The sequence below is a fragment of the Hemiscyllium ocellatum genome, chromosome 47 (assembly GCF_020745735.1).
Source record: "Hemiscyllium ocellatum isolate sHemOce1 chromosome 47, sHemOce1.pat.X.cur, whole genome shotgun sequence".
NCBI lineage: Eukaryota > Metazoa > Chordata > Chondrichthyes > Orectolobiformes > Hemiscylliidae > Hemiscyllium > Hemiscyllium ocellatum.
The window spans coordinates 13,821,837-13,847,957 of NC_083447.1; the positions used below are offsets into that span (position 1 = coordinate 13,821,837).

Genomic DNA, 26,121 nt, shown 5'->3' on the forward strand with positions numbered 1-26,121 from the left:
CGTGGATGGATTAGAGACAGAGAATTGAATTGTGGAATAAGCTGAACAGACCACTCTTGCTCTCATGTTCACCTGTTGTTGGAACATTTTCCGCCTGTTGATGCTCTGTTATAGATACAGAACTTGCATGAGTCACAAATTAAAATGTATCTGTCTGTTAAATTCAGGCTACAATCGTGGAAGTAACACGCAGAGCCGTTGGACCAACAGCAGCACCAACAACCGCGGTACCTACAATCGAACTCCGACCTACAACTCAACCCGCACAGCCACCTACAACAAACCCACTTACAATCAGAGTCAGGTAACCATCATTAATAGATAATTGAGCAGGAAGAACAGTAGATGGGAGTTAGCTGGAATCAGTTGCAGTTGCCTTCTTTATTGGATATGAGGGTGAGAGCGAGCAACCAGTTTTATGGGATTTACATTCTTATGTAAGAATTATATATTTATGTAGAGCCTTTCATATCTGCAAGGATGTCCCATTTTGTTTACTGCCCCATGGCAGAATGAACACTTCAACTCCCCCTCCAACTCCACCAAGGACATGCAGCTCCTGGGCCTCCTCCATTGCCGAACCCTAACCATCCAATGCCTGGAGGAAGAATGCCTCATTTTCCACCTTGGGATCCTGCAATCACACGGGATTAATGTGGATTTCACCAGTTTCCTCATTTCCCCTTCCCCCACCTTATCCCAGTCCCAAGCTTCCAGCTCACACTGCCCTCTTGACCAGTCCATCTTCTTTCCCACCTATCTGCTCCACCCTCCTCTCTGACCTACCACGTTCTCCCCCACCTTCATCTACCTATTGCATTCCCAGCTACCTTCCCCCTGCCCCTGCCCCCACCTCCCATTTATATCTCAGCACCCCCTTCCCCCACACCTCCGGCCCACAAGCATCATTTCTGATGAAGGACTTATGCCTGAAGCATCAATTCTCCTGCTCCTCGGATGCTGCCTGACCTGCTGTGGTTTACCAGCGCCACAGTTTTGACTCTGATCTCCGGTATCTGCAGTCCTTACTTTCTCCCGATGTATTTTAGAGCTAAGTTTATTGAAATGCAGTCACTATCTTTGTGGATACACCTGGCAGTCACTTTGTGCTTGGCAAAATCCTGCCCATTCCAGGTAAGCTCTTGGTCATGGTTGTGGAAGGATAAATGTTTATGAGCACTCCTCTTTTGAGCTGATGTCTATGGCACTAATCAATGTTTCTCAGATGCAACTCTAACAATGTAACCCTCTCTCATATTCTGTTGGAGAAATTTGCCCAATAGGTCAGAAATCACAAAAGCACACCTCAAAGTAAAATTGACACACAGTTTATTGCAAGTGATATTGCTGGAAGAGAAATTGACTAGGCTGACACAGAACTGACAGATCAGAATTTCTTTTCCAGTGATATTGCTTGCAATAAACTGTTTGTCAATTTCACTTTGATCTGTGTTTTTGTGATATCTAACCTGTTGGACAAATTTCTCTGACATATTCCATGGCATTCCTCATTCATAAATGGTCTTGAATCCAACAACCATCTAACTTTGCAATGAGTGAACAGCCACTGAGTCAGTCTGATTTGTGTTTGGATTCTTCAATTAATCTTCAACCTAGTGCTTCCTCAGTTTGTATAGACCCCTGTTGGCCCCTGTGGGGCTAGTGCTGACATTTCTTGATTAACTTTCCTGCCCAAACCCTCTACAGAACAATTAAATCAAGAGAACTGCGGACTAAAGGTTATCCTGTTTGGTCATTCTGAGCTTTAATCACCAATCTGTAATAAATTTGCCATGTTTTATTTCTGTTTCAGCCAGCACCTACGCCAGCAGTACCACCAACAACAACACCGACAACATATGCTCAGAGTTACACTCAGGGCTACAGTCAAGCATACACTCCCAGTTACAGCTACGGAAATTATAGCAGCTATGGGAACTATAACCAAGCCTACACTCAGCCCCAGACTGCAACGCAACCTTATGCCCCACAGTACCCCAACCAGTACCAGCAGGTAACTTTTCATAGAGTCAAAATGTTGTGCTAACTTTTTTTGTATGTTTTAACTCTTCCTTAGTGTCAGGTATTGGGGTCTCAACGTCATTATAAGGGCATCAGGCACATATGTGGTCAGATTCAGGATTGTTAGAGTCTGTAGGATAGATATCCTGCCTTCAAGAGCCGCTAGTCAGTCAGAAACTGGCTGCTTTTGTAGTCTCAACAGTGCCACTGGGAGTGATAGCCACCTTTCGTGGGAGATGGGGCAGTCACTGAGTCCCAGAACAAGTAGCTGGGACAGACTTGTAAGGGACAAGTCTGATAGGCTCAGAGTGAGGTGGAAGAGTGTGGTGCTAGAAAAACACAGCCAGTCAGGCAGCATCCAAGGGAACAGGAGAATCGATTTTTCGAGCATAAGCTCTTCATCAGCTCTTCCTGATGAAGAGTTTATGCTTGAAACGTCGACTCTCCTTCTTGGATGTTGCCTGACTGGCTGTGCTTTTCCAGCACTCCGCTCTTCAACTCTGATCTCCCAGTATCTGTAGTACTCACTTTCTCTAAGAGTGAGGTGGGCTTGGGTTAAAGGGGAAGGGGAGAGAATCTTCCCCAGGGACAATATCATCACCCTTCAACGGACACAGGGTGTCTGACTATAAGGCTCCTCTGAGACCACGGGTGGCTGGCACTGTGTTCTTGGTGACTTACCCACATGTTCTCAACATGTCCCAGTCAAGGACTTGGTATGAGAGGGAGAAAGGAGTCAGGGATATTACGGATCTCCTATTTCCAGCCTTCCCCATTAAAGGGCCCATCTCCTAAAGGGTGATGGGATGAAATCTGCCCATGATTATAGCTTGAAATTAAAACTCAGCATATTGAGGCAGAACAGCAATAATTTGACTGTGGATAGATTCTAATGAATCATAACATATTCAGTCCATGCAAAATGTTATGCAAAACCAGTTCTTGATTTCTCAGCCTTAGCCACCATTTTATATATTCTGGATGTAGATTTGCTCACTGAGCTGGAAGGTTCATTTTCAGACATTTCGTCACCATACTAGGTAACATCTTCAGTGAGCCTCCGGACCACAAATTGTCTCAAAATTTACTAATTTCATGTCTTGTTTTAAAAAAGGTACATGGACGTATGGTTTTTATTTGATTCACTTGGACTCATTTTGAAATGTTCGTTGTTTTCAGTGAAGCTTAATTGCTGTGGATTTAACATTGCCTGTATTCTCCCTTTTGTTCTCCAGTATGCACAGCAGTGGAGCCAATATTACCAGAACCAGAGTCAGTGGAACCACTACTATGGGAACTACAGCTATGGGAATTACTCAGGAGGATCTCAGGGCACTGGGACACAGCAGTAAAACCCAAATTCTAAAGCTACCGTCACAAAACCCTTTTTTTAAAAAAAAAGAACACAGAATTATTCTACTAGCAGTCTGTTGTATTTAAGATTTAAAAGCTGCATCAAGGTGTGAAACACACCAGTTTTCAGTCATTTTATTGTGTCGATATAGTAGTAGTGATTGTAAAGTTGAAAAAATTACAAAGGAGAAGGAATAAACCGTTTAAAGATTCTAAGATGTTTCGTGTAATGAAGCCTTTTTAGATTTCTATGTAACTTTTTACTGTTAATAAGCTGTTGATATTTTGTCAGTAATTAATGACAAAATTTCTTCAAAATAATTAGAACCTTGAATATGTTAACTTTTTTTATATAATGTATAACTACTCATGTGACTTTGCTTGTGCATTTACGTTGAGTCTGGTTGAAACAGCTTTTTGTATCTGGGGAAGATTTATGACTGAATGACACACACACACACAGCTTTTTGGTGTTACTGCTGTCAATAACGTCTTGTAAGAACTTGTGTTTGTGTGAAATATAATTAAGGGCCCAGGGAATATTTTTTATCTCAATGTTGGGTTTTAGTATCGCATCTATCTTGGGTAACGAACGCTCAGAACTATCTCTGGACATGCTTCAGGTCTGGCAACTGTGCTAATTGTAAAAAGCAGGGATTCAAATGAAGAACTAAACACTCCACATTGTGTACAAACCAAACCAAATCATTTTACAATATCATTCAGGCAGTCAATTTGTTTCACTGCCACTTTGGCTGATGAACTGAAAAAAATTGTCTTCCATCTCCAAAAGCTGACAAACATATACTGTTAATAAAAACAAATCTGCCTATCTCTTGGTTTTTGGGTATGTTTTGCTTCACTTGCTTCACACAGTCTTGGTCCCTGAAGGGAGTATTGTATGTATCTGGTTGGACCTGAAGAAGTGGGTGTGGGGAAAGAGAGCGTGTGGCCGAATATCTATCCTTCCTGAGGTGCTGTGCACGAGGAAGGTAAGTGAAAATATTCCAAGACTTGTTGCGACAGCAAATACATGGTAACTTTGTAACATAAGCCTTTTGTCACAAAATTCCACGGTAGAACTTGTGATCTCCACGTGTGGAACAAATTGTCTTTATTTGAAATGTTCTAAATAAGAAAACAATTTTTGAAAGGCATGGTTTGTGAGCTGGAGGTGAATAACTTGATCCAAATCTAGACATAAAATGCCAACCTAGATAAATTTACTCAGAGTTGATTGGACCAGCATGATGGCTGAATGGCCTCCTGTGCTGTATTATTAAATAATTAGAATATTTAATTTAATTGTGTTTACTCCCTGCATGTTACTTGGTCACTAAGTATTTTCGACTGAAGTTAGTCATTATGGGATCACGCATTTCTCTGCATTTGAGGATATTATTATCACAGGGAACTGAATTTCGAACATTCAATTTACCTATTTTTCTCCACTCTCCTGATAACTTGTCACTTGAGGGAGTAGCTCAAGTAACTTCTAATAACCTGTTTTGGGCAGGCATGATGACATTCACGGGCTCTTGGTTTGAAATAAATAATATAGAGGGTTAAAAGTGATCAAAAATATACAGAGAGGGTTCCCCTGGTGAGTGAGAAGATGCCCACAGTGAGTCGCTGAACTGTATAGGTTTGCTAGGTCCCAGCTTTGACCCTTGTGAGGGACATTTTTTTTTTGCTACCTTCACAGCCTAAGTGCAATAGATCACATGCCTGTTCAGAAGCCACTTGACTTTCAGTCCAGAAATGTATGTATTGAAAATTGGGTGTGATCGTTGAATAATGAAGTGAGCCAATTCATATAACAGTGTAGCCTAGAGCTGCTTGCTTTGGCAGAGGGAGAGATCTCGTGACTTGGCCCTACTGAGAGGCTGTGTGGATCATTTTATAACAGATTTTTAAAATGGTGTTCTGCAATTTCAGAATACCTGTTAATGGAATACAAGGCTAATTGGAAATGGTACTAAAGGCAAATTAATTATAGGATTACAACAGAAGGTGAGGAGGAGGGGGAAAAATCTCTTAAAAACTTTCAGAAATTATTGTATACAAGATGGTGGCCTGCACTGTAGTGACCCACAGACTACTGATGGTGTGTTTTATTTCACTTTACAGATAGCTTACAGAGATAAGATTGCATGTCATGGGAAAGTGCTTTTTTTTTTGTAAATTTAATACTAGTTTTGTGTTGTCACTGATTCATATAGGAAAGCGCTTCTCCATTCTGATACAGAGGCAAAAGCCATTTATTACAAGAATATTTGTTAAGTAGTCCTAGGAATAATGTTCACCAAGATGCCTATGTCCTACCAGGCTGTCAGTCTAGAGTAATGCTTCATAATGTGCAAACAATGCTTTCTTTCCCTGTTGATAATCTACCATTTAACTTTACATTTGGTTAAGTTCAAAAGCTTTTACTTTGTGACTTTGTCAGTACTTTGTTACACTGAATAAGATTGAACAATTATGTTTAAGCAAAAAAACCATTAAAAATGAATTTTAAACTGATCAATACAAAGTTTGCAATTAGTATTTATGATTTTAAGTAGCTGACCAAGTTTATAAGTGGAGGGGGTTGATATGCAGCAAAAGAACAGCTACATGACTCAGCTTTGGAATTCAGATGATCACCCTAAAGGCTTTTTAATAAGCCTGTTAAATTATTTCTACTTTATACCATGACAGCTGTTTCTGTAAATGTAGTTGCATTGACCCTTTGATAATTGAGAGACCTGGAAGTTTCATCCCAGCTTCTGCAAATCTTGTAAGATTTCCAGGTATCGCCTTGTTCCTCTGCCTTTTTCTCACGCTGACCACTCACTTTGGTTTGACAGCAGGTTATAGCTGTGTTGGCACACCTTAAAGGGTTGAGGCTGCTGTATAATATTTATCACGTATCTGGGCCTCACATGCCAGAAGAACAGCCAGTAAGAGAAACAAAAGTACGAACAAGCAATGAAGCACCTTGGTGTTACACTTTTCACATCTTCAGGATCCCTTAACAAACTTCATTGTCAACAAATTTCCTTCAAATTTTCCTCCTGCACAAGTAAATGTTCATGCACAGTAAAATGCAACAAGGAAAACAATCATATTTTCATTTTTGAGCTGAGTTTGAGAGAATTTTAAGAACTAGGTGCTGAACTAATATGATGTATCGCAAACAAATCCCATCTAACATACAGAATTTCTGATAATGCATCATTCCCTCAATAGTATGTTGAAATACCTGCTTGAACGTCAGTAATAAGCCTCAGTAGTTGAAATTTTACCCTGTTTCTAGCCTGCATTTTCCCTGACCTATAAATGCATCATGCTGATGCAAAATCTCCAATTTGCAGTGCTAACCTGTCAGTTGCAGTTTCTCTAGGGAATTGAATTCTGTTAGTTGCTCTTCAGTCACTGCCCCGTTGCCAACTGAATTTAAACTATAGTTATAGACAGTTGTAAATTTGCTCTGAAACCTACAGATCTCATTATAATCATGTAAAAACCTCTTTGTGGTGATGCTTGAAGTGTTCCTAAACTCAAAACTGAAATGGTTGAATCTGGGTTTATCCCAATACTCGCCACAGACATCTCATGAATTGCAATCTGCATTCTTATTTGAGTGCCATGCATCAGAAGACTAGCAAGATAGCATTTAACAATAACTTATTAAACCAGAGATGATATGAAATGGTCATCACTTTCTGCATTTTACTTTACAGTCACAAATAGCACAGAATCAACCCATTACACAGGTAAAAGGTTGGATTTATTTATGAGCAATATAATTACAAAGAAGTGGTAAGATACAAAATAATATTACTACAGCCTTCTAATCAAAGAACAAGTTTCATTTTTAGAAAATTGATGAAATATATTTCCTTATAAGTGGCAAAATGCTCACTAAACAGATCCAGCTGCATGAGAAACTGCTGAAGAAATTAGATCAATTCTGTTAATGCCAATGGAATTATTTCAGGTTGCAAATATAGAGATATTGTTGATGGGTTTGATATTAGAAATAAACACTGAATTGCTTGACCCAATGACGTGATCTCAGGAAAGGGGAAGTCTACCAGGAGTAGTGAACCAATTCTAACATAGGAAAATTTTTACAGCATCTATTTGCATCCTATCCCATGAAGCTGAGGTAACCAAATTCCTACTTTTACTTAAACTTACTAGTCACATACTGCAATTTGCTGATTACTAGCCTGTCACTTTCCTCGCAAGTGTCTCAGGTTTGTGAACTGTTGTCATTGCAACCTCGGCTTTCTGTTTGAATTGAGCTTCCAACTGCAAAACGTTTGGGTCTACCTAGCCTATGAATTGCTGAAATCCTCATCCATGCCTTTTTGCCCACCATGCTTCCCCCAATTCATATTCCAACCTTTCTAAACCCTAGATTATTGTGTCCTATCCTGGTGCCTTATTTCTGCACTTGCTGCCAATTTGACACATCCCCATTCTCATGTTCAAATTGCTTCGTGACCTCATCCCTTCCTTTCTCTATTGCCTCCTCCAGCCCTACAATATCAGTGTTCCTCTGATAGCTAGAGCAGACAGCCAATGTAACAAAAATCACATCACAGTTTAAATTAAAATGTCATTTAGTGATGATGATGCACTCCATCCCATGAGATGCCTGCCTATTGCAGGACACCTGAAGTATCCTGATGCTCACCATACTCCTCCTCTAAGGTCAGCTGTCACATAACACCAGGTTATAATCCAACAGGTTTATTTGATATCACAAGCTTTTGGAGTACTGCTCCTTCGTCAGGTGAAGTGAGGCCTGACGAAGGGGCAACACTCCAAAAGCTTATGATTTCAAATATACCTGTTGGACTTCTGAACTTGTCCATCCCTACTCTTAACACTGACATCTTCACATTCTCCTGTAAAGATGACTGTGTGAGAGTGTGGATGTAACCTCAGAAGACAGGCAGTTGGGTGCAATGACCTCCATGGCTCAGTGCCTGGAACTTCAATGATAAACCTCTTTCACCTTTTCCATCATTGCTTCAGGTGATGGGTAGCGTATGCTGCCAGAAATGTTCAGGTCTACAAGTCCAGCTCAGGAAATCTTTTAAAGGTAACAACTGCATCATTCATAGAAGACAATGTGATATACAGAAAATTTATCTTCTGTAGTATTACTGTCCTCACCATGAAAACCTTCAGACAACTTTTCATAACTTTTTCCTTCATTCAAGATAACGTTTCGATATGTTTAAAGAGTGGAAGTTATTTTCAGAGGTATTGCTGTTGGATTGTGGTAGAATCAACTTGTTCATTGTCCATCAGAGAAGTGAATGTGTTGTGTTCCCATCTGGTCCAGTCCAATGTCACAAGTTGATTAGGGCAATCAGGGAACTGGTGACTCTAACTATCCCCATCCTAAAAACAAATTATTTTGAAATGCTAGTTTCTTGTATCATAATGTTGTAGGTGCCATTTTAATCTCCTACTGATCACGTGGCTTCATTCTTCTGTCAAAAATATATCACTCGCTGGCCATATGTCGTGCTGATTTGCGAGGAACACAATATAGCTGGTATGGTCTATGTAGGGTTGAGAAACCACTGGACAGTGGGCTGATATCAATGGTGTGTGGTTCCACTGGGGATCTCAAGGTGAAGTTCTGCAGCAGGGTTGTGAGAAACAGGAACAGCTGCATCTGAGCTACTGTCTCACCAATGCACATGCGGTTCCCTGTAAGACATGACAAGTAATCCAGGTATATAAGGAATTGGCTTCACCATAATAGAGTAATAGAAAGTTACCAGAACATGCACACAAATTAGGTTTTACAAGCATACAAATTAGGAGTAGTAGCAGGCCATTCAGCCCATCAAGCCTACTCTGCTATTCGATTAAAAGCATGGCTGATCTGACCATGGCCTCCAACTTTCCTGTCCACTCTATACATTCTGACTGCCTTATTGATCAAAAATCTAACTTGGTCTTAAAATACTCAATGACCCAGACTTCACTGATATCTTGGGAGGGGAATTCCATGGGCCAATGACACTCGAAGAGAAAATAATTCTTTTAAAAGATCAACCTTGTATTCTTAGACTAGCTCTTGGAGAGACAGTTTATGTCATGGAGAAACATCTCTCAGTATTGTGTTATGTCTCAGTTAGTACGCAGTATCCCTTTAGGAGACATGTTGATGACATTCGCCTCTATATCAAGACATGTAACTTGAGGGTATAAAGGTCTCAGACTCCATTGTAGCTAATGGAAATGTGCTACATTTTATAGTTCATCTCATAGTTTAAATTAGATTATATTCCCTACAGTGTGGGAACAGGCCTTTCGCCTACACCAACCCTCCGAAGAGTAACCCACCCAGACCCATTTCCCTCTGACTAATGCACCTAACACAATGGGCAGTTTAGCATAGCCAATTCACCTGCATATCTTTGTGACTGTGGGAGGAAACCAGAGCAGCTGGAGAAAACCCACGCAGACACGGGAAGAATGTGACACACAGACAGTTGCCCGAGGCTGGAATTGAACCTGGGACCCTATTGCTGTGAAGGAGCAGTGCTAGCCACCGTGCCACCCTGTCCCGAGCAGAAAGGTTTAGGCCAACAGCACTCACCAAGCACAGGAGCACTGTCACCTGATCCAGATCCTACTCTCCACCTTGTGTTGATGAACAACTTGCCATCCCCATTCCCAATAACCATCCACCAGGCGGGTAATTAGCAGCAGAATGTAAACATTTGCCAAGGGCAACTGACGTGTAAAATCATCAGCACAGTTTGTCTATTGCTCGTTACCCACTGAAGGTTAAAATCCAGACCCACGGCCTCTGCTTCAGTCACTAGCTCTACTTCAGGCGCAGATGGCTGAATGGCTCCTACTCTCCATATTTTTAAAGCTTCTAGATCAGTTAGGAGAGTTTTAAAGTGAAATTATAGAATATGAAGCTTGTGTATTTCTGTGAGATTAAGGGTCACTGCTTTGTTTTGAATCTTCTTTCATTCTTCCCAAGCTCCATGTACACTGCTTCAGATATAACAGCAGCACAAGACTGTTCAACCCCTGTGCCAATTCCACTACTGAATTAAATTATGGCTCATCTATGTCTGAACTCCATTAACCCACTTTGGTTAAGTCTTGAATACCCTTGCCTAACAAAGTCTGTCCATTCTGAATCTTTCAATTGCTTCTCCCAGCCTCAGTAGCTTAACAGGGAAGAGGACCTAGGTTTCACTGCAGAGGATTGCAGGAGTTAGAAACAGCAGCAGGCCATTTGGACTAACTCCACCATTCAACAAGATCACAACTGATCTGAAAGTGATCTCAGACCTCACTTTCCAATCCTCTCCCCATCTTTCTTTATCAAAAATCTATTCAACTCAGCCTTGAGTAAATTTAGAGATCCCTGCTCCTTAATTTCTGGGAGATTAAATCCAAACTCCAATGACCCTTTAAGAGAGAATATTTTCTCACCTTTAATTTGAAGGGGAATCGATTCCCTACCTTTAAACCCATCAGTCTTTGTGTGAAGAAATACTTCCTGCTATGATCCATGAACACCTCTGGGACACCCGCACCAACCAACCCAACCGCCCCGTGGCTGAACACTTTAACTCCTCCTCCCACTCCGCCAAGGACATGCAGGTCCTTGGCCTCCTCCATCGCCAGACCATAGCAACACGACGCCTGAGGAAGAGCGCCTCATCTTCCGCCTAGGAACCCTCCAACCACAAGGGATGAATGCAGATTTCTCCAGCTTTCTCATTTCCCCTCCCCCCCCCCCCCCACCTTTTCTCAGTCCCAACCCTCAAACTCAGCACCGCCTTCTTGATCTGCAATCTTCTTCCCGACCTCTCCGCCCCTATCCCCTCTCTGGCCTATCACCCTCACCTTAACCTCCTTCTACCTATCGTATTCCCAACGCCCCTCTCCCAAGTTCCTCCTCCCTACCTTTTATCTTAGCCTGCTTGGCACACCCTCCTCATTCCTGAAGAAGGGCTTATGCCCGAAACGTCAATTCTCCTGCTCCTTTGATGCTGCCTGACCTGCTGCGCTTTTCCAGCAACACATTTTTAACCTATGATCCCTGAATAGCCTGATACACATTTTAAGGCTCTGCTCCCCATTGTTCTGAACTCTCTCACCAGAGGAAATAGTTTTCATTTGCCCTAACAAATCTTTTAACAATCTTAAACTTACATTTGAAAGCTGCAATTCTAATACGTCCTTTGTGTGGCCTTAGTCTTGATTTTGGTTTATAAGTTCTTGAAAAGATAAGTTTGGCAGAAATAAATCACTTTCACTGTCTCACTTCTGTCCTTAGCATTGCAACATTACACTATGGGCTTTGGTCCCCTGGTCTTGCTTTTGCAATTTAAAATAAAAGTATGGGTGGGTTGCACTTCGGCGGGTCGGTGTGGATTTGTTGGGCCGAAGGGCCTGTTTCCACACTGTAAGTAATCTAAAATAAAAACACCCAGCATAAATATTGCCCAAACCTGATGAAAATGGTATGAAAGCTTCATTTTTCTTGAACCGCCCTTCCTCATCCAGAAAACGATCCGGGTTGAATGATTTTGGATTCTCCCAACAACTGCAGTCGTACAAAACAGACGCAAGCACAGGGATGACAATCATTCCCTATCAAAAATAAACACAGGAATTAAGATTAATGTTAAGATCTGTTTTGTTAATGAAGCCAGTATCTTTTGGGTAAATGTGGATGACTGAACAAATGCCCTCTGAAATGGTGTAGCAAGCAGAGCTATTAGGGATGGGCAATAAATGCCAGCCTTGGCACATCCTGTGAATTATTTTTTTTTAAGATGTGCGGCAGATTCCTCTGGGCATAGACTGGGCTTAGCAGTCACCTATCAGAAGCCTCCCAATCATCCTCCAGTAATAGACATGGTCAAATCCACCTCAAAGAATGAACAAGATTGTGTGACACACCAGAAAGAACTCCATTTCTCTTTAATGTGCCATGGGTCTCTGGAACTTTTGCAATGGGAACATCCCACTGGGTTTGCCACACTGGCCTTATCCCACTGGATTCTGTAAACAGCCCCACAAGATTTGTCGACCCCAATTGCCCATAAGCAGTCAGCGACAGAAACTGGAGCAGATTAGAACAGCTAAATAAACTGGGCACGTTACCTTTGGAATCACAAATCCCTTGAAGTCTGTGTCTCTCGTCACTGTGTGTGGGAGATTTAATGGGATAATGTTGGAGTATCGCTGGACCTCACAGATAGCTGCGTTGGTGTAAGGCATCTTTTCTCTATCTTCCATGGCGGGTGTGCGTTCAGACCCGATCACCTCGTCAATCTCGTTCTGAATTTTTTCTGGAAAAGTACAACCATCATCAGCATTGGAAAGGGCTAGAGGTGGTACATGATGAGGGGTCCTCAGTCAGGGACAGGGAGCACAGGACTGGACTGCAGAGAAAGGAACCAGGCAGATGGCAGAGGAATGAGGAGCTGCAGGCACTGGACAAATGCGTAATGGAGTGGATGTTAATGGGAGCATGGTCTTCTACTTTAAGGGCATAAGCGATGGGAGGACGCATCGGTATAAATGTTTTGTAAAGCAGGAATCAAACTACCTGAGTCCAGATCTGCAAATGGTCACCTGGCGGAGAAGATTCTGAAAACATTTGCTTTGGTATTACTCTTTCAGTTTTTGAATGTGTTTTAAAGGTGTGCCCCTTTTGCCCTTGTGAATGACCCACTTTCTGAAATACACCAATCAAATGTACACACAGATGCACATACAAATACATAGACACACACACACACATTCTTAAACTGGCCCTACCCTTCAGAGCTGAAAATATGTTGCTGGAAAAGCGCAGCAGGTCAGGCAGCATCCTGACCTGCTGCGCTTTTCCAGCAACACATTTTCAGCTCTGATCTCCAGCATCTGCAGACCTCACTCTCTCCTACCCTTCAGAGACAGAAGACTGTGAACCACATAATAAACACATCAGGAATTGAAGTGCTTGAATGAAAGAAGCAGAGACTGTGTGGATGCATAAAACAGAACAGCAGGCAAGGGTGGCTTCTTTCACATGAAACGTATACACCAATGCTGCTGATGTGTCAATATTAGTTCCACTACTCTATCTACGTCTGTGTCAATGACCTGGATTCTGGTAAATGAGACATCATTTGAAGGAAGACAGAAATTTGCAAATGTAATAAACAGTGAGGACTTCAGGAGGACATAGACAAATGAGCAAACATCTGACAGAGGGAATTTAATGAAGGAAAGCATATAGTGATGAATTTTGGTTGGAAGAACAAGATGAGGCATTCTGAGCTAAATGGTAGAATTTCAAAGGGACTCCAGAAAGAGATGGACTTAAGTGGAAGTGACAGTAGCAGAACAAGTGGCTCTTAGAAAACATCCGGGATCCATGACAGATCTAGACAGAAATATGGGAGTCAAAAGAAAGGCTGATATGATTAAGTATAATAAAACATGGCTTAGATCTCACCTGCAGCTCTCTGTCCAATTCTATGCTCCCACATTTACACTATGTGCCAGGGGATTAGGCCTTTGTTGAATTAAATAAAAACCTGGTGGATAATGTCTCCAGGATTCATTCTCCATGGCATTGCCTCAAACAATCATAGTTGACTTGCCAACAATCAGAATCCTTTATACATGCAGTATAAATTTTTGCTTTCTTTGAAATGCAGCATTCTTACATCTGACCTGACTTGTCAGACTGTCTCTTGCTTCAGCAATATCTAATTAAGTTCTGGACAATCAAGTGATTATTTTGAGACTTAGGGAAACACTGAGCATTGATCCCATTAATGTGGATCAATGAGATAGTTTGGAAGGAGAGGCTAAGAGCTGTTGGAGCCAATATTGCACTTCCTATTTGTTTTAGATATAAAATAAATGCAGAAAAATAAGATGAATTTATGGCTTTGTACTTCATGAGTATTTTTCTTCAAAGCAATTAATTAAGTCTGTAATGGGTTGGAGAGCAATGGTGATTAACTGCCAAAGGGATAGTAATGGGACAAATAATGAAATAAAACATGGGCATCCTCCAAGTAGGGTCGTGACCTGAAATCTTGGAATCACGAGACAGCAATGGCTACTGAAGAAATTCATGCCCCTCCCACTTATCCCACAGGTCTCCTCTCCCCCTCCTTGCTCTATGTCTTCTCCCTGAGCTCCTTAACCTCTTTGTTTTAACTTTCAATCCTCAAAATGGTGGGAAAAGTTGGGGGGAGCATTAGTCTAAGAAGTGTAAATAGCAACAGCAGAATCAGTTCTAACAGCTACCACCTGATGTATAATTGGAAATATGAAGAGAAAATGCTAGAAATATTCAGTGCGTTAGCCAGCATCTGTTGAGGGAGAAACAGTTAATGTTGCACATTGAGATGGTCGGTTATCCAATTAGAAGAATGTTACTGTGGTGTAATAGGTTTTGAGCAAGAAGGTGGAAAGTGGAACGTGAGCAGTGAAGAACACATGAGCGAAAAATATCATCGAATATTCCTGAGCAGCATTGCTCATCTTGCAATATATCTCCAGTGCTGAGTTCTTCTTCAGTGTGAGAGTTGTGAACATTTCTGTGGTTTCACACTTCAGAATGAACAGTGCACTACGTAGTAAAACCACGTGTGAGAGGTGGTATTTATTTTTAAAATTTTGAGTCAAATTCTGTAGCTAATTGTATAACACTCGATAGTAGAAGATCGAGTCCCTGGTGTGGACTTGAATCCACAAGCCTCTAGCTCAGAGGCTGTAAGCAGCAAAGAAGCCAGATCTCTGCTGAGCCACTACTGATTAATGGACATTAGCCAGACAGGACCCCGCAATAATTTCCTGCTCACCTTCTAACATGAGATTGTTCATTGGGACAGAGCTGCAGTTCAGCATCTCATCCAGAAGATGGTACCTCCAACAATGCAGTAAACATAAGGCAACTCAAAGAGTTGGCACAGTGGGTGGCACGGTGACACAGTGGTGCCTCACAGCGCCAGAGACCTGGGTTCAATTCCCGCCTCAAGCGATTGACTGTGTGGAGTTTGCACGTTCTCCCCGTGTCTGCGTGGGTTTCCTCCGGGTGCTCCGGTTTCCTCCCACAGCATCAAAGATGTGTGGGTCAGGTGAATTGGTCATGCTAAATTGCCCGTAGTGTTAGGTAAAGGGGTAAATGTAGGGGTATGGGTGGGTTGCGCTTCGGTGGGTCGGTGTGGACTTGTTGGGCCGAAGGGCCTGTTTCCACACTGTAAGTAATCTAATCTGATCTAATAACAAGAGTGAAAGATGGAGCAGCATCCATTGATACCATTAAGCCGAAAAGTATTTTGCTCATGCTATCACAGGGGAGGTTTACCACAGATCGCTTTTACAGAGAGCCCTTGCTAAAAGTATGTGGCGTTCTTTATGGGTCTGGAAAGGTTAATTCTGAGATGTGCCATACGTTAATGCCTTATGGAATTATAGACAGAACAACATTTGTTTTCAGAGGGAGTGAGACCGAACATTCAGGTCCTCATAGTTCCTGTTCCATCATATCAACATAACCTGCAACTACCTTTTAATATTCAATAAATTACCTTTTTAACCAGCTAAGTCTCTTCTAGATTTTCCTGAACCACACCAGGCCAGGTTTTCCTCAACCACACCAGGCCATGCAGGCCATTTTGTTTCTTACACTTAAAGAGGCTTTTGGTAGCAACCTTAATCAGGAACAGCAGCTCACCGAGCACGGAGAACTGGCATGACCACACAGCTCCACCTACAATATATACTAACACATTTACTGCCATGTCTACTGGGCACTCTGGTATATACAAATCAAATAGCTAATGAGTACACAATGACTGTTCTTCCCACCTTGGACATCTGGGTACTTCAGGAATAGCAGGAGCCCCCATCGCATGGTGGAGCTGGTGGTGTCTGTCCCGGCAAGAAATATGTTAAATATAGACAGAAGAAGGTTCTCATCATTGAATTCAGTTTCGGGGTTGTCTTCCTCCTGTGAGATAAGAAAGCAGGAGAGCAATAATAAAGAATGTAACTCATCATACGATCAGGCTAATGGGCATCAGTTACTAGTCAACTACTCTGGGATGTCTTGGGTGGTGCCAGAGGCAATAAGGGACAATGATCACGTCTCTGGGTGTTGATCATCTCATTTAACTCTATGCTACTGAGCTGCTGCTGCTCTTGGCAATACCAATGGTCCACTGTCATAACATAATTATTGAAAATGACACATTTAAGAGGCACCTTTCGAGTCTTTCAGAATGTCCCAAGCTAACAAAGTCACGTTGAAAGATGTTAACTGTAGACAAACACAACAGACAATTTGTGCACATTGAAACCCATCCGTGAATTAGAAGGACAGCCAATATTTAATTTTAATTGGAGTTGCTGGCTGGGGAATATATACAAGGTTGGGAAAACATTCTTGGTCTTAACTGAATATCACCTTTGGGATCATTTTTGCCAATGGTATTTTTAACTCACTCACTTAGGGTGAGGTTTGCACTGACATGGCCAGTATTCATTACTGATTCTCTAAGTTGCACTTTAAGGAGGTGATGGTGCGCATTCTTTTCAAATCACTTCAATCTCTTGGTCACTAATGCCCTTTAGGGAAGGAAATCTGCCATCCTTACCCAGTCTGGCCTACATGTGACTCCAGACCCACAGCAATGTGGTTGCCTTCTGAAATTGCCTGGCAGTTCAAGCACGATGGGGGATGGGCAACAAATGCTGGCCAGGCCATCGATGACATCAAGCCATGTAAAGAACAAAGAAAAGGAAATCGTGCTCGCTCTTACTGCAAATTTTATTAAAAATGTATTGATTTAATTTAGATTCTATCAGCCGCCATGGGATTTGAACTCTTGCCTCCGAAATGTTAACCTGGGCCCCTAGATTGCTAGTCCAGCAACAGCTCAACATCCCTTTATTTCCCCACTTATCCAATGACTATCCTATTCTTTTTATTGCTTTGAATGAACTAAAGTGCAGACAGCTTTTTGGTAGTCAGTCCAGTAGCTCAAAGCCCAGAGTTTCTGGCAAAGGTAAATACTGACAGAACTTATTCAAAACTTGTTTACAAACCTCTTCCATTTTAGCGAGGAAACTGGCAGTGAAATCCCAGGGCCTGTCTTTGGTGCGTGCGTCTTTGTGATTTTGGATCATTTCTCTCAGGAAATCTTTTATTTTAGCTGCGTTTTTGAAAAGCCTGTTGTGAGGGCCTGGGAGATGATCCAAAACGCTGGGAAGCAAATCGTACAGCTGTAGGCATGAAAGAACACAAGAAATGGTAATGAGCTGAGTTAGGGTGGGAGGAGTGTCAGCTTGTGGAGCCTGGAAAATGTCACAACCAAATAGCATGAGCTGAAATTTTTTATCTGTCACTAGATATGGGTATGTCTGAAGACAAAAACATACAAATTTGCATTTATATCACATCTATCATAATGTCAGATATCCCAAAGTGCTTTATACCTACTGAAGCACTTTTTCTGAAGTATAGTTACTATTCTAATGTTGGAAGCAGGTTAATTAATGCTACACACAATAAGATTCCATAAACAGGAGAGATAATGACCAGGTCATCTGGTTTATGTGTTACTTCAGAATTAAATGCTAGCCTACCTCCAGGAGTACAACAGAATTGCTTATATCTACCAAAGAGGTCAGGTGGAGCCTTAGCTTAACCTCTGCCTCATAAGAGAAAGTGAGGACTGCAGATGCTGGAGATCAGAGCTGAAAATGGTGTTGCTGGAAACGCGCAGCAGGTCAGGCAGCATCCTAGGAGCAGGAGAATCGACGTTTCGGGCATGAGCCGTTCTTCAGGATTCCCTCTGCCTTGTAAGACAATACCCCTGACAATGTAGCAGTTCTTTAGTACTCCACTCAGAGTGTCAGTCTAGATTGCATGTTTGCATCTCTGGAGTGGAGTTTGAAAGTGTAACTATATGACTTAGGGGTGAAAGCGTGAACCAGTTGTCGCTGTATTGGGGTCATTGAGCTATGTTGAACTAGAAGATCCCAGGTTGGGTTACAGACCTTAACTCAGTGTACAACAGTTTCCTTCAGTATGGCACTGATAGGCTTGATATGCCTCATTGTGGAAAATGTCAACACTCACTGCTCATAGATTTACAGTTCACCCTTTAGCAGGGACTGTTGGGTAATCCCATTATGAAGGAACCTCGGTGAGAAACAAACCATGAAATTAGCCCATTAAGAAAAAGAGTGTTTGCCACTTCAGTGGTAGTGTTCAGCACTATGGAGAGGGGGTTACCCCTACTCTGAATCAGGATTGATTTCCACTTCTTTATTCCATCCTGTTCGTAACATTCTGGGCTGAAAATGTGTTGCTGGAAAAGCGCAGCAGGTCAGGCAGCATCCAAGGAGCAGGAGATTCGCCGTTTCGGGCACAAGCCCTTCTTCAGGAAGGCTTGTGCCCAAAATGTTGAATCTCCTGTTCCTTGGATGCTGCCTGATCTGCTGCGCTTTTCCAGCAACACATTTTCAGCTCTGATCTCCAGCATCTGCAGATCTCACTTTCTCCTCATAACATTTTGGGCCCATATTCCTTCCCTTCTATCAGTTACCGTCAACTTTAAGGTGAAACACAAACTTAAGACACAGGTGCAGGAATGGGCCATTCAGCCCATTGAACTGACTCCACCACTCAAGATCATGGCTGATCTGCCCCAGCTCCATGTTTGCACCTGAAACATCCTGGTACCTGAAAGTATCCTGTCACCAAGCTATTCTTTATTTACTAATTTACTGTGCATTGACAATGACCAGCCAGCTATCTTTAAACAAACAATAAAGAAACCCAAACAAATATCGACAGGGGACAGGGGACAGGGGACAGGGGACAGGGGACAGGGGACAGGGGACAGGGGACAGGGGACAGGGGACAGGGGACAGGGGACATCCTCCATTTAACAGCAGGAACACAATGACTGTAGCCCAGCCAACTCAGTCAGTTCCCTAAACCGAGGAGGCTCGAAATCACCTGTTAATATTTTTTTTTTTTTTTTTTTTTTTTTTTTTTTTTTTTTTTTTTTTTTTTTGGTAGTGCTTATTATTTTTATCCCCAGCACCCATGGTGTGTGTGTGCAGGTGTGAGACACAGTGAGAGACATAAAGTGCACAAATCTTTATTTAATTTCCACCACCAGGAAAAGTAGGAAAACACCCGAGTGGCCTGTGACGAGCAGTGCCCTTCACATCAAAGGACAATGCTGTGTGATCAAAACAGTGAAGGGGAGGGCAGGGACTAAATCAAAATAGAGTTGGAGGGGGAAATGATGCACTCCACTCCCTGCGGCGCCCACCTCTCCCTGAACAACTCCAGGGTGTTGGTGGACACCGCGTGCTCATCACCTGTTAATATTGGTCAGCCAGGGCTTTCCTGATTGGCCCAGGTTAACCACCCCAATTAAGGACTCCCTAGTCAATGAGGTCCACCTGGTTCCATTCTTCCCCCCCTACCCCTGAGTCTGGGGATGTAGGCCTGGTCTTTCTCTTGTCGCTTTCCCTGGAACATTTTCACCCCCAGGTCCAGTTCCTCTGACTCGGACTCTGACACAGGTGGTGCGTGCTGGACCATTGTCTGTCTCTTGCGTCTGGAGCGTCTCAGGAGAGTTTCCTCCTCTTCCTCAGTGGTAACGGTATTGAGGCTGCATCCGTCTGAGACTATGAGGTTTCCTTGACACTAAATAGAGGGCAAGCACCTATGATTTCCAACAGGCCTTCGAGCTGCTCTGAGGGGCCAGATAGGTTTTGCTCCTCCCCATTTGCAGGTGATTGACGTGTTTGTTCAGGATTGTATCATCTGCCTGAACTTTGTCACAGTGCGTCAACATGGCCTTGTACCCATACAGGGCCATTCCCATGGTTCTGACACCAAACTTCATCTCCTGAATTAAACTGTCTCTCTCACTGAGAAGAGGTATGGGGACAGTACAGCTGTTCCTGCTGCCATTTTACCTTCCACCCACCTCCAGGTCTGGAAATATCAGGTTTAACCTGTTTTGGAGTCTCTTCCCCATCAGTAATTCTGTTGGAGCCATCCCTGTCGTTGCGTGTGGGCTGACACTATAAGCAAACGTGAACCGGAACAGTTTGGTATCAGGTGACGCTGCAGTCTGCCTTTTTAAGTATGTCTTCAACATTTGGAGTGTTCTTTCCACTAGACCATTGGACGATGGATGGTATGGAGCTGTTCCTGTGTGCTGAAGGCTATTTGACTTTAGGAATATTCAAATTCCCTGCTGCTAAATGACATCCCATTGTCCATGACCAATACTTCCGGGAGTCAGTGTATCACGATGTTCAAAGCTTTTCAATTGCCATCCCAGGAGTCAGCATAACAGAAGCAACTACAATGGCTCATTGGTCCTGATCCTCAAGAACGTTTCGCTACTTGGCCAAGGCTTGACTTTGATGTGGGGTTCTGCTGTGGATTGGCCTTGGGTCTGTTCAGGATATGTCCTGCATGAGTTTGCTGAATGAACTTTATGCACATCCAACGGGCGTCCATAATGACCAGGAACATTGAGCCTATGAAAGGACTGGCATGTAATAGAGTCCAGGTGCCAGCCATTCTCATGAATGCGGGGGAAGCTGCTGGTGGCAACTTTTGTCCTTGTTGGTACTCTGGCCAGTGCCCCACCAACACAGCCATGTCGGCATCCAATCTTGGCCACCAGACACAGCATTTTGCTAGCACCTTCAGTTTGGAAAACCCTAGGGAATGACCCTGGTGGAGTTCAGCCAGTAACTGGTGGTGACCTTTACTTGGGACAATCACCCTTGCTCCATATAGTAATACGCCATCTTCTACTCAGAACCTTTCTCACCAACACCCCCCCCCCCAGTTGGCTTGGGCCCAATCCTTTTACTACCATCAGTGGGAACAGCACTAACTGCTTCTCACAGGACACGAGAACTGAAATCATATCCATAATCTGTGATGGTTCCCCAGTGATGTTCTCAGTCTGGCTGAGGTCTGTGCAAAAAATAAGAGTTGAAGTCTCGAGCGAATCTTGTTAAAGACAGTTTCTGCAACCACAGATACAGCTGCGCTGGTATTGAACTCCATGGGAACTTGGTAACCAATTAATTAAACATTAATTTTAATCAGTTCCAATTTGGGCATCGCCAAGCAATTTAATTGTTCCAACCCACATGTACAAGAACTTTCCAGAGTGTCCACTCTCCTAGGTAGTGGCCTACAGATTTTCCTACTCACGACAGGCCTGTAGGACTGCTTTGCTGTTTGAGTCAGCATAACAGCAGCAACTACAATGGCTCATTGGTCCTGATCCTCAAGAACGTTTAGCTACTTGGCCAAGGCTCGACGTTGATGTGGGGTTCTGCTGTGGATTGGCCTTGGGTCTGTTCAGGATATGTCCTGCATGAGGCTCTGCAATTGCCTTCACTCAAGTGGTGTTCCTCAAACTCAGTCAGACAGGTGGTGGAGTCCACTTCCATTGGGATGCCCTGTAGTTCCCATGCTTCACTTGTCACATTTTCTAATAACAGAGCCAATTGTAGTGCCTGTTTGAAGTCCCGCTGGGCTTCTGCATGGTTACATCATTAATCCCACATACCAAAAGGTCTCTCAGTATCTCATTCAGGGTTAACCCAAAATCACAAACCTCTGCCAGTCATCAAAAATCCTGAATTGAATCCCCTCCCCCCGCCCCGGTTCTCTAACAGCTGAATAAAACTGATAGCATCTCAGAAATAGAGGTGGTTTGAGGGTCATAGTATTGTTTAGCCAACTCCAGAAACTCTTGGAAGGTGCCTGGTGCCTCTGGGAAGGTTAAGCCCCTTGTAACTGAAAATGCTGTGGGTCCACATGCAGTCAGAAGGATTAATCATTGCTTCATGTGCTCCAATGTCAATTGCCTGGGGAAAAAAAAATCACATTCTTTCCACACACTGGGCTTAGTCTTTGACATCAGGGTCAAACAAGTCCAGCTTCCCAAATAAAGACATGTGCTACCTAACGCTCATGACCACTGTAATAACCACCCAGAGGCTGGTATCCCATCACCAAGTTACCCTTTATTTACTTGTGCACAGTACACTGGCTGGAGCCAGCTAGCTCAGAGACAGACTGAGGAGAGGCTAAATCTCCCATTAACTCTTTTTTTAAAAAAAGACAACAGGTGTACAAATCTTTATTCAATTTCCACCACCAGGAAGAAAGGAAATCTCCTGCTAGTATTGGTCAGCCAGGGCTTCCTTGATTGGCCCAGGTTAACAACCCCAATCATGTAGTCAATGTGGTCTACCTGGTTCCAATCACTACAGCACCTGAATACCTATCTCTCTCAATTCCTATCGTAGCTAAAAATCTATCTATTTCATCTGTAAATATATTCATTGCCAAGGTTTGACAGCCCTCTGTAGTGGAGAATTGTGAGCTCTCTCTGAGTGAAAAGAAAATTCACATCTCATTCCAAGATGGCTGAACCCTTATCCTGCAGCAATGACTCAGACTGTTGGCCCTCTAACCAGGGAAAAACCAGCTTCTTTGTATTTCCACGATAAAATTCTCTAACAATTTTATATGTTTCATTGAGAATACCTCTCAAACTTCCACAGAATGTAGTCCACCCTACTCTCTTGCCATCCTCTTATAGGAGAAAGTGAGGACTGCAGATCAGAGCTGAAAATGTGTTTTCAGCTACCGACATTCCCTGCAATCAGCCCTACCCCAGCTCAGGACAACACTCTCACAGACCTGCAAAGGACCTCTACTGTTCTTCATCCACAGAAGATCTGCAGTCCTCACTTTCTCCTCGAAGGTTTTAACCCTTCCTCCCTCTACAAGGATTTCAGTGAGTCCCTCTCTCACTGCACACCCCAGGTCATCTCCTCTGCCCAGAAGCTCTTCAGCCACGTTCTCAAACAGACTCGCTACCACAGCCATATCTCCTTCCTCAGCACCTGCCTACGGAACCGACTGACCCCACACGAACTCTGGGTTCAGACCAACAAAATTTGGACCCAACCAGGACAACCAGTACCTACAACAAATCTGAAGCCTCCACCAACAGACCTCCCTCCAGATCCTCTGCTCCACGCTGGCAGCCATGCGCCGCTACCTACATTCCCTGTAGTCAGCCCTACCCCAGCTCAGGACAACACTCTCACAGACCTGTAAAGGAGCTCTACTGTTCTTCATCCACAGAAGAATCCATACACTCAACAAACAGTTCTTCCTAACCATATCGGAATTGGATGCTGCCTGATCTGCTGCGCTTTTCCAGCAACACATTTTCAGCTGCCATACTCTTATGCCAGGACTCAATCAAATACCGAAATGAATACATAAATTCTAATATTTATAAGAATTTTCATCTGTGATATTCAATACAGCCTTAGCATCGGGGCAAGGTGAAAGGAGTGTTATGAAGATGGAGGATAGAACCTTTGGCACTAACCAGACTTCATTTCCTGATGAGGGCTTATGCCCGAAACGTTAATTTTCCTGCTCCTCGGATGCTGCCTGACCTGCTGTGCTTTTCCAGCACCACACTCTCGATTCTAATCTCAAGCATCTGCAGTCCTCACTTTCTCCACACTGACCAGACTCCCAAACTCGGGTATCTTTATTAAGAGATGATGGTCGCCACACCTTATTACTCGGCGATCATTTGTTAGGAAATCACAGATGACATGATAGGGTTTCAGGGAATGAGTCATTCAACAGTGAGATGTGTTGGGGCAAGGTGAGGCTGGGAGCTGAGCCATAGGTGTGGAAGGATTCCTGAGAAATGGGGGTGACATGACTCAAACTGCTACCCCCAGCCTCGTGTATTCGATTATGTTAGATTGGATTCCCTACAGTGTGGAAACAATCCCTTCGGCCCAACAAATCCACACCGACCCTCCGAAGAGCAACCCACCCAGACCCATTTCCCTACATTTACCCCTGACTAATGCACCTAACACTATGGGCAATTTAGCATGGCCAATTCACCTAACCTGCACATCTTCTGTAGAATAAAATTTGGACTCTCTAAATTTTAGAGAGCCGTGGGCGGCACGGTGGCACAGCGGTTAGCACTGCTGTCTCACAGCGCCTGAGACCCGGGTTCAATTCCCAACTCAGGCGACTGACTGTGTGGAGTTTGCACATTCTCCCCGTGTCTGCGTGGGTTTCCTCCGGGTGCTCCGGTTTCCTCCCACAATCCAAAGATGTGCGGGTCAGGTGAATTGGCCATGCTAAATTGCTTGTAGTGTTAGGTAAGGGGTAAATGTAGGGGTATGGGTGGGTTGCGCTTTGGCGGGTCGGTGTGGACTTGTTGGGCCGAAGGGCACACTGTAGGTAATCTAATCTAATGTAAAGAAGCCCCCAGCCAAGATACTGAACTGTAATGAGAACATCACAAAAGGCATTCCAGAAGGTGCAGGGAAGATTCATGACAGTGATTCCAGGGATAAGGAACTACAGAGATGTTGATAGACTTGGAAATCAGGACAAGACAAGGCTGAGAGGGGGTTTGATAGAAGTGCCAAAATTAGCAAAAACATGGATAGAGTAGAGGCCAGGTCATCTGTAAAAAAAGTGATAGCGATAGGAGGAAATGCTTTATTCCGCACTGAGTGGTTGGGATTGGGAATACTCTGAGAATTGGATCATTTTCTGAAAAGGAAGAATGTGCAGGGCTATAGTGGCAGGAAGGAGAGGCGAGGAGAAATGGTATCATGTCAACTGCATTTGCAGAATGCCAGGGTAGCATTATAGGCTGTGCTATATCATTCAATGGGTCTGCTAGGCGTATGAAGAACACTCAGATGCTGCCTGACCTGCTGTGCTTTTTCCAGCCCCACTCTAATCTAGACTCTGATCTCCAGCATCTGCAGTCCTCACTTTTGCCTATATGAAGAACACTCCCATGGATCATTCAGGCAACATTTTCTCAGAACAAATAGAGAACTCCCAGACAGAACAAATTATAGAGATTTCGTCACAATATTTTGTGAAATGTACAGAATGTTCTTCGATGAAACAATTTACAATTATCGCATTCCACCTTCTGGTAAAGATTTTTTTTTAAAGTGTTAGGGGAGTGGAAAGGTGATGGGGAGCTTTGATGTCTTTATTCTGAGCACAGAGTTCTCATTAAACTTTCAGCTCTTTGATGTGAAGTTTATTCAGTGAATTAAGAACCAACACTACTGAGGTGAACTGGAGATATTGGTGAGTTCCGGGGTGTGGGGACACTCCTGGAATGAGCTGTCAACCTCAGAGTTCAAAGGTCAAGGAGTATTGGTCAGTAGGAGAATGGTCTGTACTACTGAGCAATAAACAAGTGAAGGCAGGCAGTGAGAGAAATGGAGAAAGTAAACAGTGGCAGTGGTTGACTTACCTGCCCCCAGGGGCTGCTAATGACTCTCATGTTTTCTGTGATCATGTCCAACAGAGTGAGCAGATTCTTATCTGTGTATTCGAACCGGTTCCCAAAGACAACGGCACACATTATGTTTGCGGTGGCGCAGGTCAGCTGGAATGTGGGGTCAAAGGCCAACCCTGGTGAGACAATGTGAATTGATTAGAGCAGCACAGCAAAGCAAAACATCAGCAGGACGGGGGTGGGAGATGGAGGGGGCTGGGGGGGTGGTGATGTTCTGAAGTGGGAAAGAGTGAGGGTAAGGCTTAATCTTCTGAAGCTGTCTTGGTGTGGGGACAGGACGGGGAAACATTGT

The 26,121-nt window shown here is 43.3% G+C and overlaps 2 protein-coding genes across 2 annotated transcripts in view; one reads left to right on the forward strand and one right to left on the reverse strand.

Annotated features, from left to right (window-relative positions):
* LOC132836562 (heterogeneous nuclear ribonucleoprotein U-like protein 1) overlaps positions 1 to 5,898 on the forward strand; it is a 91,159-nt gene extending 85,261 nt beyond the window's left edge. Inside the window, exons 13-15 of the mRNA XM_060855911.1 lie at positions 168 to 304; positions 1,814 to 2,014; positions 3,258 to 5,898. Of these exons, the coding sequence (XP_060711894.1) occupies positions 168 to 304; positions 1,814 to 2,014; positions 3,258 to 3,374 (455 nt within the window). The 3' untranslated portion in view covers positions 3,375 to 5,898. The remainder of the gene's footprint in view (positions 1 to 167; positions 305 to 1,813; positions 2,015 to 3,257) is intronic.
* A 1,242-nt stretch (positions 5,899 to 7,140) lies between these two features.
* The window catches only part of LOC132836798 (cytochrome P450 2C42-like), a 42,285-nt gene continuing 23,304 nt past the window's right edge, over positions 7,141 to 26,121 (reverse strand). Inside the window, exons 4-9 of the mRNA XM_060856268.1 lie at positions 25,785 to 25,945; positions 17,485 to 17,661; positions 16,246 to 16,387; positions 12,532 to 12,719; positions 11,874 to 12,015; positions 7,141 to 9,093 (exon numbers count right to left, since the gene is read on the reverse strand). Coding sequence (XP_060712251.1) covers positions 8,885 to 9,093; positions 11,874 to 12,015; positions 12,532 to 12,719; positions 16,246 to 16,387; positions 17,485 to 17,661; positions 25,785 to 25,945 — 1,019 coding nt within the window. The 3' untranslated portion in view covers positions 7,141 to 8,884. The remainder of the gene's footprint in view (positions 9,094 to 11,873; positions 12,016 to 12,531; positions 12,720 to 16,245; positions 16,388 to 17,484; positions 17,662 to 25,784; positions 25,946 to 26,121) is intronic.